The 12,787-nt window shown below is 45.0% G+C and overlaps 1 protein-coding gene across 1 annotated transcript in view; it reads right to left on the minus strand.

Moving 5' to 3' along the window:
* Nucleotides 1–12,787, minus strand: part of GPN1 (GPN-loop GTPase 1) — a 127,517-nt gene that overhangs the window by 8,818 nt on the left and 105,912 nt on the right. The window contains exon 16 of the mRNA XM_077812222.1: nt 10,529–10,677. Coding sequence (XP_077668348.1) covers nt 10,529–10,677 — 149 coding nt within the window. The remainder of the gene's footprint in view (nt 1–10,528; nt 10,678–12,787) is intronic.

Genomic DNA, 12,787 nt, shown 5'->3' on the forward strand with positions numbered 1-12,787 from the left:
TTGGCGTTGGAGCAGAGAGTAGTTTGGAGGGAAGGAGAGGAGAGTTTGGAAAAGTGCTGCGGTGGGCTAAGAAGACCAAGACCCTAGGTAAAGGGACACCTGGTTTGTGCAGAGGGAGGGCAGGAAGCCCCATAAGCTGAAGGGCAGGAGAGGGAAGTAGCCCAGGGGAAGGAACCACTAGTTCAAGCAATTTATCACTATCCCTAGGGCCCCTGGGCTGGGACCCGGAGTAGAGGGCGGACCTAGGTCCCTCCCTCTCCACTCCCCTCCTCTAGGACACTAGTGGGGCAGATAATACCCCAGTTCAGGGGCAAGAAACAGTGCCCTGACACCCCCCGCCCCCAAGAAGAGAAAGCACGAGACCCATCATAGTAGTGCTGGCAATTTGCCACAAACCAAACAGTAAAGACAATTCTGTAGCACTGCAATGCACAGAGTAATAGTTGACACTAAGCTGAGGTATACGCGCCATCTACAGACTGAAGTATTATCTACACTAATCATCACAACTTGTATTGCCAGGCAGATTCTCTTCACCAGATTTGGTGGATGGATTATGTTACAATAACCACTAATCCCTTGGAACAGTCAGCACTCCTGACATGTAAAACAGACTATAACCTAAATCTTAAATTGCACTAGCAATTCACTTGTGCAGGGCATTTGATATACTATGAGTGATTTGTTTTATATATTATTGTATTTTTCATATTTACATTTTGTATTTATATTTATCATTAGCCTATTGCCTTTCAAGTTCTCTTCCTTGCTCTCTTCTCCAATAAATAGGCTTACCATGCAATTTATATGGTGTTTCCCCTCCAGTAGCTCTTTATACACATCAACTTTGTTTGACACTGAAAAAAAGCCTAGCTATGCAATTTGGTTCTCTCTCATCTTTTATATACACCTTAAGAGGCTTCCCACACTCAAAGAAAAATCCAATCTTGCATCTACGTGGGGCATCTTGCAATGCATTAAGATGATTACAGCATCTGATCTCACTAATTCTCTTCTCCTACCTCTCTGGGATAACCCGCACCTCAGGATCAAGGCCAACTCCATGCTAAAGACAATTTGGATAGAAAAAGGATAAACAAAAATTAAAAATATAACACACAAAAATAGACTGGCCTCTTTTGATTACTTGTGCATAAGAACGGCCATACTGGGTCAGACCAAAGGTCCATCAAGCCCAATATCCTATCCTCTGACAGTGGCCAATGGCAGGTGCCCCAAAGGGAATGAACAGACAGGTTATCATCAACTGATCCATGCCCTGTCACCCAATCTTAGCTTCTGGCAGACAGAGGCTAGGGACACCATTCCTGCCCATCCTAGCTAATAGCCATTGATGGACCTATCTAGCTCCCTTTTGAACCCCGTTATAGTACTGGCCTTCACAACACCCTCTGGCAAGGAGTTCCAGAGGTTGACAGTCCATTGCATGAAAAAATACTTTTTTGTGTTTGTTTTAAACCTGCTACCTATTTTCATTTGGTGGCCCCTTGTTCTTATATTATGAGAAGGAGTAAATAACACTTCCTTATTTACTTTCTCTATACCACTCATGATTTTATAGACCTCTATCATACCCCCTTAGTCGCCTCTTTTCCAAGCTGAAAAGTCCCAGTCTTATTAATCTCTCCTCATACTGAAGCCGTTCTATACCCCTAATCATTTTTGTTGCCCTTTTCTGAACCTTTTCCAATTTCAGTATATCTTTTTTGAGGTGGGGCGACCACATCTGCACACTGTATTCAAGGTGTGGGCGTACCATGGATTTATATAGATGCAATATGATATTTTCTGTCTTATTATCCATCCTTTTATTGATGATGTGTAACAAATATCAGCTACCGCTGGCTCAAGTTCCTTCTTTCAGTGGCTATGCTCATGGATTCATGCAAGTAGGGCCCTAGACAAATTAGAGGATTGGGCCAAAAGAAATCTGATGAGGTTCAACAAGGACAAATGCAGAGTCCGGCACTTAGGACAGAAGAATCCCATGCACCGCTACAGATTAGGGACCGAATGGCTAGGCAGCAGTTCTGCAGAAAAGGACCTAGGGGTTACAGTGGACGGGAAGCTGGATATGAGTCAACAATGTGCCGTTGTTGCCAAAAAGGCCAATGGCATTTGGGGATGTATAAGTTGGGGATGCATTGCCAGCAGATCGAGGGACGTGATCGTTCCCCTTTATTCGACATTGGTGAGGCCTCATCTGGAATACTGTGTCCAGTTTTGGGCCCCACACTACAAGAAGGATGTGGAAAAATTGGAAAGAGTCCAGCAGAGGGCAACAAAAATGATTAGGGGACTGGAACACATGACCTATGAGGAGAGGCTGAGGGAACTGGGATTGTTTAGTCTGCGGAAGAGAAGAATGAGGGGGGATTTGATAGCTGCTTTCAACTACCTGAAAGGGGTTCCAAAGAGGATGGCTCTAGACTGTTCTCAGTGGTAGCAGATGACAGAACGAGGAGTAATGGTCTCAAGTTGCAGTGGGGGAAGTTTAGGTTGGATATTAGGAAAAACTTTTTTACTAGGAGGGTGGTGAAACACTGGAATACGTTACCTAGGGAGGTGGTGGAATCTCCTTCCTTAGAAGTTTTTAAGGTCAAGCTTAACAGAGCCCTGGCTGGGATGATTTAGTTGGGGATTGGTCCTGCTTTGAGCAGGGGGTTGGACTAGATGACCTCCTGAGGTCCCTTCCAACCCTGATATTCTATGATTCTATGATTCTAAGTATAGGGGACAATTGGTCAGTTTCAATTCTCTCACCTCTAGAAGAACATGTTAAGAAATATGGAAACAAAAGTTAAGTTGTAGGAATTATTTTAGATAAGGCTGTGTGTCTGTCATGGAGGTCATTGATTCCGTGACTTTCCGTGACCTCTGTGATTTCTGCAGTGGCTGGTGCGGCTGGCTCTGGGGTTGCCGAAGCAGATCAGGCAGCCCTGGGCCAGCTGCACTGGCTGCTGCTGGGGCAGTGGGTTGGGGTGTGGGGTGGCACTTACCTCAGAGGGCTCCCCCGAAGTGGCTGCCATGTCCCTACAGCTCCTAGGGGAAGGGGCCAGGAGGCTCAACATGCTGCCCCCACCCACAGGCGCTGCCCCCGCAACTCCCATTGACTGCAGTTCCAGGACACGGGCAGTGCACAGAGCCCCCCTTGGCCTTCCCTCCCCCACCCCTAGGAGCTGCAGGGACACGTGGAGCCGGGTTTGGAACCTGCCAGCCCTGCCAACCCTCCCACTCCCAGCACCAGCAGAGGTCCCAGGCCACACAACGACGCCCGCCCTCTCCTCCCCAGCACTGGTAGGGGTCCCGGCAGCCCCCCGGCCCAAGTTTTAGTTAGGGGTATATAGTACAAGTCATGGACGGGTCACAGGTAGTGAATTTTTGTTTACTGCCCGTGACCTATCCATGACTTTTACTAAAAATCCCCATGACTAAAATGAACAGGAGTACTTAGAATATAGAATAATAGAATATCAGGGTTGGAAGGGACCTCAGGAGGTCATCTAGTCCAACCCCCTGCTCAAAGCAGGACCAATCCCCAATTAAATCATCCCAGCCAGGGCTTTGTCAAGCCTGACCTGACTTGTGGCACCTTAGAAACTAACAAATTTATTAGAGCATAAGCTTTCGTGGGCTACAGCCCACTTCATCGGATGGATAGAATGGAACATATAGTAAGAAGATTTTATATATATATACACATACATACAGAGAAGTTGGAAGTTTCCATACAAACTGTAAGAGGCTAATTAGTTAAGATGAGCTATTATCAGCAGGAGAAAAAAACTTTTGTAGTGATAATCAAGATGGCTCATTTAGACAGTTGACAAGAAGGTGTGAGGATATTTAACTTAGGGAAATAGATTCAATATGTGTAATGACCCAGCCACTCCCAGTCTCTATTCAAACCCAAGTTAATGGTATCTAGTTTGCATATTAATTCAAGCTCAGCAGTTTCTCCTTGGAGTCTGTTTTTGAAGCTTTTTGTTGCAAAATTGCCACCCTTAAATCTTTTACTGAGTGGCCAAAGAGGTTGAAGTGTTCTCCTACCGGTTTTTGAGTGTTATGATTCCTGATGTCAGATTTGTGTCCATTTATTCTTTTGCATAGAGACTGTCTGGTTTGGCCAATGTACATGGCAGAGGGGCATTGCTGGCACATTGGTAGATGTGCAGGTGATCTCTATCAAGCATTCTTAAAACTACAATACCCACCCGCTGAAGTGAAAAAAACAGATTGACAGAGCCAGAAGAGTACCCAGAAGTCACCTACTACAGGACAGGCCCAACAAAGAAAATAACAGAACGCCACTAGCCATCACCTTCAGCCCCCAACTAAAACCTCTCCAGCACATCATCAAAGATTTACAACCTATCCTGAAAAGTGATCCCTCACTCTCACAGATCTTGGGAGACAGACCAGTCCTTGCTTACAGACAGCCCCCCAACCTGAAGCAAATACTCACCAGCAACCACACACCACAGAACAAAAACACTAACCCAGGAACCTATCCTTGCAACAAAGCCCGATGCCAACTCTGTCCACATATTTATTCAAGTGACACCATCATAGGACCTAATCACATTAGCCACGCCATCAGGAGCTCGTTCACCTGCACATCTACCAATGTGATATATACCATCGTGTGCCAGCAATGCCCCTCTGCCATGTACATTAACTTGCTGGCAAGAATACTGTGGGAGACCACATCAAAAGCTTTGCTAAAGTCAAGATATATCACATCCACCGCTTTCCCCATACCCACAGAGCCAATCAGGTTAGTCAGGCATGACTTGTCCTTGGTGAATCCATGTTGATTGTTCCTGATACCTTCCTCTCCTCCAAGTGCTTCAGAATTGATTCCATGAGGACCTGCTCCATGATTTTGCCAGGGACTGAAGTGAGGCTGACCAGTCTGTAGTTCCCCGGGTTCTCTTTCTTCCCTTTTTTAAATATAGGCACTATATTTGCCTTTTTACAATCATAGAATCATAGAATATCAGGGTTGGAAGGGACCTCAGGAGGTCATCTAGTCCAACCCCCTGCTCAAAAGCAGGACCAATCCCCAATTAAATCATCCCAGCCAGGGCTTTGTCAAGCCTGACCTTAAAAACTTCTAAGGAAGGAGATTCCACCACCTCCCTAGGCAACACATTCCAGTGTTTCACCACCCTTCTAGTGAAAAAGTTTTTCCTAATATCCAACCTAAACCTCCCCCACTGCAACTTGATCATCCAGGACTTCCCCAGATCACCACGAATTTTCAAAGATAATGGCCAATGGCTCTGCAATCACATCAGCCAACTCCTTCAGCACCCTTGGATGCATTAGATCTGTACCCATGGACTTGTGCACGTCCAGTTTTTCTAAATAGTCCTTACCCTGTTCTTTCACCACTAAGGACTGCTCACCTCCTCCCCATGCTGCGTTGACCAGTGCAGCACTCTGGGTGCTGACCTTGTCTGTGAAGACCGAGGCAAAAAAAACATTGAGTACTTCAGCTTTTTCCACATCATCTCTCACTAGGTTGCCTCCCCCATTCATTAAGGATCCCAGACTTTCCCTGAACTTCTTCTGGTTGCTAACATACTTGTAGAAACCCTTCTTGTTACCTTTCACATCCCTTGCTAGCTGCAACTCCAATTGTGCCTTGGCCTTCCTGATTACACCCATGCATGCTCGAGCAATATTTTTATACTCCTCCCTATTCTTCTGTCCAAATTTCCACTTCCACGCCTTTTTGAGTTTAAGCTCACCGAAGATTTCACTGTTAAGCCATGCTGGTCACCTGCCATATTTGCTGTTCTTTCTGCACTTCGGTATGGTTTGTTCCTGTGTCCTCAATAAGGCTTCTTTAAAATACAGCCAGCTCTCCTGGACTCCTTGCCCCCTCATATTAGTTTCCCAGGGGATCCTGCCCATCAGTTCCCTAAGGGATTCAAAGTCTGCTTTTCTGAAGTCCAGGGTCTGTATTTTGCTACTCTCCTTTCTTCCTTTTGTCAGGATCCTGAACTCGACCATCTCATGGTCACTGCTGCCTAGGTTGCCACCCACTTCTACTTCCCCTACCAATTCTTCCCTGTTTGTAAGCAGCAGGTCAAGAGGAGCACAGCCCCTAGTTGGTTCCTCCAACACTTGTACCAGGAAGTTGTCTCCAACACTCTCCAAAAGTGTACTGGATTGTCTGTGCATTGCTGTATTGATCTCCCAGCAAACATCAGGGTGATTGAAGTCCCCCATTAGAACCAGGGCCTGTGATCTGAAAACTTCTGTTAGTTGTCTGAAGAAAGCCTCGTCTACCTCATCCTTCTGATCCAGTGATCTATAGCACATACCCACAACATCACCCTTGTTGCTCTCACCTCTAAACTTAACCCAAAGACTCAACAGGCTTTTCTCCAGTTTCAAACTGGAGCTCTGAGCAATCATACCGCTCTCTTACATACAATGCAACTCCTCCACCTTTCCTCGCATACCTGTCCTTCCTGAACAGTTTATACCCATCCATGACAGTGCTCCAGTCATGTGAACTGCCCCACCAAGTTTCTGTTATTCCAATCATGTCATAGTTCCTGGATTGTGCCAGGACATCCAATTCTTCCTGCTTTTTTCCCAGGTTTCTTGCATTTGTGTACATACACCTAAGATAACTAACTGATTGCCCTACTTTCTCATTATGAATCAGGAGGTTTCCCATCTTGTACCCTCCTCCTTGTGTTTCCTCCCAGTATCCCACTCCCCCACTTACCTCTAGGCTTAGGTCACCGTCCCCTGGCGAACCTAGTTTAAAGCCCTCCTCACTAGGTTAGCAAGCCTGCCTAACAAGATGCTTTCCCTCTCTTCATTAGGTGGATCCCATCTCTTCCTAGCAATCCTTCTTCTCAGAACAACATCCCATCATTGAAGAATCCAAAGCCCTCTCTCTGACATCACCTGGCCCCTGCGTAACCACGCATTCACCTCCACAATTCGACAGTCCCTACCTGGGCCTTTTCCTTCAACAGGGAGGATGGACGAGAACAAAACTTGCGCCTCAAACTCCTTTATCTTTCTTTCCAGAGCCACGTAGTCAGCAGTGACCCGCTCAAGGTCATTCTTGGCAGCATCATTGGTGCCCATGTGGAGAAATAGGAAGGGGTAGCGGTCTGAGGTCTTGATCAGTCTCGGCAGACACTCAGTCACATCCTGAATTCTAGCTCTAGGCAAGCAGCACACTTCTCAAGTCTCCTAGTCTGGTTGGCAGATGGATGACTCCGTCTCCCTTAGGAGGGGGTCCCCAACCACCACCACCGGTCTCCTCCTCTTGGGAGTGGTGGTCATGGAACCCCCATGCCTAGGACAATGCATCCCATGCCTTCCGGACGATGGGGTCTCCTTCTGATCCCTTCCCTCAGAGGGCTCTTCCAAATCCTTCTCCCCAGCAGTACCTGTGCAGAGAGCCTGACAATGATTTTGCAGCTCTATCTGCATTGGGGGTACATAGGACCCTGGATGCTTGGTCCCAGGCTTGTGTTGAGTTTTCTGCGTGCCACTGTCTCTTTCCCTCAGGGCATGCTGAAAACTGCAGCTGCCAGGAACCCTCTAGCTCATATTTGCTTTGTCTTCTATGTGTGAGCTGGGCTCTGCCGGGTCCAGCAGCCCCTAGTGGTGGCTAGCAGCACTGCAGCCCATTTCTGTGGGAGGAAGAAAATTCTGCATGTACAACGGTAATTTCTGCAAACTTCTGTATTGCGCAGTGGCGCAGAATTCCCCCAGGAGTAGAGAGAGTGTGGGCTGACTAGAGCTGGAACGCACCTCTAGAGTCCATAAGAAACCTTAGATAGTCTGCCCAGGGGGCCTGGGACAGTACTGCAGAGTCAAGGAAGGGGAACTCCTAGACTGACTGACCACAGGGTTAAAGCTTGTAATGTTCTGAACCTGATGGCTATTATGAGTTATGTACATAGACTTTGGCTTTATGTATTTTTATACATAAAACTGTGTTCATAATTTTTGCTGCAACATTCAGCTCCACCTCACTACAGAGAAGTAAAACAATCAGACAGGGAGGGGCCACCTCCCCAAACAGATGAGACAAGCTCCAAATACCTAGCATTGTACAACCCAGCAAAGACAATGATGGACCATTAAAATTATTGGGAAAACACTGAAGCAACTTGAAAACAGAAAACAAGACCTTAGTAATGGAAAATTAAAAAAGGAGGGAACTTTTCCCACTTATCAGGGTTCAAAAGTGTAAAATGAGCAATTAGTAGTCCCAGACTTATCATGAACTGATCAAGGAAACCAATGGCGAATTGCAAAGGAAATTTGTTGAGAACACCACCAAGTTATTCAAAAGCTTTTCAGCAATCTATTCTACCAGCTTGCCAGACTTCTTGAAATAGGAATCACTGTGTGCTTTGATTGACTTGCTTGGATTAGATACTGAGAAGATGAAACTTCAAATGGGTGTATTTTTTGTATATAAACTATAAACATATAATACTTTCACAAGATAGAAATACAATACAAACAACAAAATTCAATGTTAAATATTTGTAAAACCTAAAAAAAATACAGAAAAAAACAAAAAATAAAACTGAACCCATAGAAGTCATACAAGGGCATCAATTATTCAAATGACTAAAGAGATAAATAAGTGACACTATAACTAAGGCTAAGATTTTGTCATGGATATTTTTAGTAAAGGTCAGGGACAGGCTAATAAAGAAAAATTCATGGAAGCCCATAGCCTGTCCCTGACCTTTACTAAAAATATCCATGACAAAATGGGGAGCCGCTGCAGAGGGGTCGGGTGGGAGCTCCGGGGGCTCTCACCAACTGTGCGGGCTTAGAGTTCCAGGGTTCCCCTCCCCCTACAGCTCAAAGCTGCAGAGGTGGCCAGCAGCTGCGGGATCCCCCACAGCGGCTCGGTGCCCCCAGGTGCCCATGGTGGTGAGGAGCAGCAGGGTACCCCTGGCCTGCAGTGGCAGGCAGGAGTTGTGGGGCAGCGGCCGGGAGCTCCGGGGTCCTCCCACCACCCACGAGCTCCAAGGTACCCCTGCCACCCATAGGAGCTCGGAGGGCCCCACCACCTCAGGTGGCAGGGGTACCCTGCATCTTCCGGCCACCATGGGTGGCAGCAGGACCCTGCAGCTCTCAGCCGGCAGTTGGCTGAAGTCACAGAGGTCTTTGGAAGTCACAGATTTCACTATTTTTTGCCACTAAAATAGATACCACAATCCATTTCTTAATGTTAATTGGTAAAGCCAACTCATCCAGCACCCCTAAAATAACACAAGCTTGGAGAAAGAGAGAAAAGTTTTTGAGAGAGCACTGACTATGATGTTCCAAAACACATGCATTTTTGGAGAAATATAGAGCAGCAGTTCTCAAACTTTAGCAAGCTGAGGACCCCCATTTTGATTTAAAAATTTTTGTGGATCCCCAAGCCGGCTTTTAATTTTTCCCCGGGGGCGCTCAACAGCTGTTCTGCGGCGTGCAGGAAACACTGCGAGGGAGAGGAGTTGATCAGCAGAGCTGCCGGCCCTGGACATGACTCGTGGACTGCCTAGAGCCAGACATGACTCGCGGACGCTGGGGTGTACTCTCGCAGAGCCCCAGGGGGGCCGTGAACCCCAGTTTAAGAACCGCTGGTATAGAGGATGTATGAAAGGTTGTCATGTGGCTGTTTGCATGTCCAGCATTCACTGTGTGTGGCCAATTTAGCCTTAAACAAACGCTGAGTCCAGTATATCTTGTTCTGGAAGAATAGTAAGTCTAAAGACAACCAGTTTGACTCTAATAAATTTGATCTTTTCATTGAAGGTCTACCTTTTTAATACCATAACTTCAGAATAAGTGTGTTTATGGAAAAAGCTATCACAAGAGATCAAACAGGTTATAAAATATAGCCTCTCTCTGTCTGAAAGGAATTCTTGCCTCCCCTCCAAACAGGCAGGCATGGTCTGGTCACAGAAACTCAAGCACAGAACCATGTGCCCCCACTTTGCAGAGACTTTCTTGCCCATCTTTTTTTATGGCAGCAATGTAATGCAGTCACCACATTTCATTTAGCTGAAACACGGTCACTAACATGCCCCACCCCCAAGGGCTACTGCAACTGTGACTACTACTTTGTGGCTTTAGGACTACAATCACCCATCTGAGGAAACTCAGAAAAGAAACTGGGGAAGAAAAACTGGAACATCTTATTTATGAGAACAAACAAATGTACAGGGGGGCAGTGCCTCCTCATGCTCCCCCTTAGCTATGGGGCTGTGCGATGGGTTTTCTTAATCTCCGTGTAGGCATACCCATAGTGACCCAGTTATTCCCACTGGCACTCTCCTCAACACCCTAACCTGCATCAATACCCAGACCCCCGGGTCTCTCCAGTATAGGAGATCATGCTCCCCACTTTAGTCATGGCAATCATTTATCTCTGGCATCTTGACCTGTTCTTCACAAAGCAGCTAATCCCTCTCCCGCACCTCTCTGCACCTTGGGCAGCTTTACTACATACCATACCCCTGACAAAGAAATGGAAGTGCTTTGTGTAGCGCTTGCCCTCCTTGGAATAGGAGACACTGCATTTGTAGATTCCAGACTGCTCTGGGCCGAAGTCCTTGAAAGCTAGGGATCCATTCTCCAGTATGGAGCAATATTTGGAATCTAGAAGAGATAGAGAGATTATAGATTGTGGTCTTCTGTTCCAGTCATAGAGCTCCAAATCCAGCAGGTTATGACAAAATACTAAGCATGTTAATTAACCAGACATCCTGGGACACATTGATTACACTCTCAGTTTGTTCTTATTTGGTTTCTTGAACGTTTATAACTAAATTTGTCCAAATTTATTGTCATAAGACAAAGCAGTATAATATGAAAGAGAGACATACATACTCTCCTTCTAGGAAGCACTCTTGCAGCATGTTCACCTTACACAAGCGTGCTTCAAAGATACTCATTTCAGATAGTATGATTTTACAAATTATGCATCACTAGAAGTTTAAGTTTAACCCACTAGTTTGTGCCAGCTTGCCATTAGTACTTCCCTACACTTTCCCATATCTTGTTTTGAATACAACATTCCAATCATTGATGAGCCACAAAAGTACTTCCTAACCATATTTGATACAAAGTATTCATGAATCTTTGCTTTGACAAGTTTCCTGTTTTCTAATATCAAAGCTGACTTCAGCTTTGGACAGTGTTGTGAGATGTCTGACATGGGTGAACAGAATTATGGGAAGAGCATAATACATTCAGTTAACATAACTTCCCAGCAGTTTATTTATATAATACATATTATATAAATAATGTGTGCGTAATACCCATTAATGTGGTGTATACTACACCTAACATGTATTGGCTAACAAGCAATTTAAAAAACTTCTCACACATATATGATCTATTCATCCACCACTGAAAAATGCAGCCATCTCTGGGGTGTTACATAGCAGATGTTTAACAGTCAAGCATCCCTCATGCACAACAATTCAAGACAAGAAGTAAAGATGAACCCTACATCCAACTGAAACTATAGGGAGGAGGCTATAATTTAGTGAAACAAAAATTAAATTTCCAGAGGTCTTCAGTTTTAAATATGAACCCAAAATGGCGCTTCCAGCAGCACAGCCCCACTCCCAGCACAATTCTGAGGTATTAGGGTCAGTACTGCCTCAAGGGGGAGAGCACCCCCTACTATGTCACAACACTGCTTCCTGCAGTACAGCCCCGTCTGGGGTCATGTCGGGGTACTGATATCAAAATGACTGAGCACATGGTAGATTCCTCCCTCCCTTGTTTTTTCTCTTGAAGTCTCATCTATATTACAGGATCAGAAAAGTAAGACAGATGAAAAAGGCTTTATACATCATCGACTCCCAACTTCTTCTTCTGTACATTATCAAGAGTTTATCGCTCTACAATTAAGTAGCACATTTTGAAGGGGCCTCACTTTCATCTGCAGAAGTTCCTTGATCATGCAAACAAATGACATGATCACAAGCAAACTGTCTAAACATCAGTTGTGCACACATACTGCAGGGCTCTACATGTACTAAAAATTGAAGACACAGATTCATGCTCTAAATGCTCATGTACAGGCCTGGTGCCCTGACTCCTTTCAGCTTGGGAGACCCAGGTGCCCTGGATGAAGGATAAACCCATTAAAACTCGGGCTGTCAAGCAATTAAAAAAATTAATTACAATTAATCACGCAATTAATTGTGCTGTTAAACTATAATAGAATACCATTTAAATATTTTGGGATGTCTTCTACATTTTCAAATATATTGATTTCAATTATAATATAATACAAAGCATACAGTGCTCACTTTATATTTATTTTTGATTACAAGTATTTGCACTATAAAAAATGAAAGAAATAGTATTTTTCAATTCACCTAATACAAGTACTGTAGTGCAATCTCTTTATCATGAAAGTTGAACCTGTACAAAAAAACCTGCATTCAGAAATAAAACAATGTGAAATTTTAGAGGCCTCAAGTCCACTCAGTCCTACTTCTTGTTCAGCCAGACAAACAAGTGTGTTTACATTTTCAGGAGATCATGCTGCCTGCTTTTGTTTACAATGTCACCTGAAATGAGAACAGGCATTCTCATGGCACTGCTGTAGCCAGCGTTGCAAGATATTTACGTGCCAGATGCGCTAAAGATGTATATGTCACTTCATGCTTCAATCATCATTCCAGGGGACATTCTGATGATGGGTTCTGCTCAATAACAATCCAAAGCAGTGCAGACCGATGCATGTTCA

The sequence above is a fragment of the Eretmochelys imbricata genome, chromosome 3, assembly GCF_965152235.1.
Source record: "Eretmochelys imbricata isolate rEreImb1 chromosome 3, rEreImb1.hap1, whole genome shotgun sequence".
Classification (NCBI taxonomy): Eukaryota; Metazoa; Chordata; order Testudines; family Cheloniidae; genus Eretmochelys; species Eretmochelys imbricata.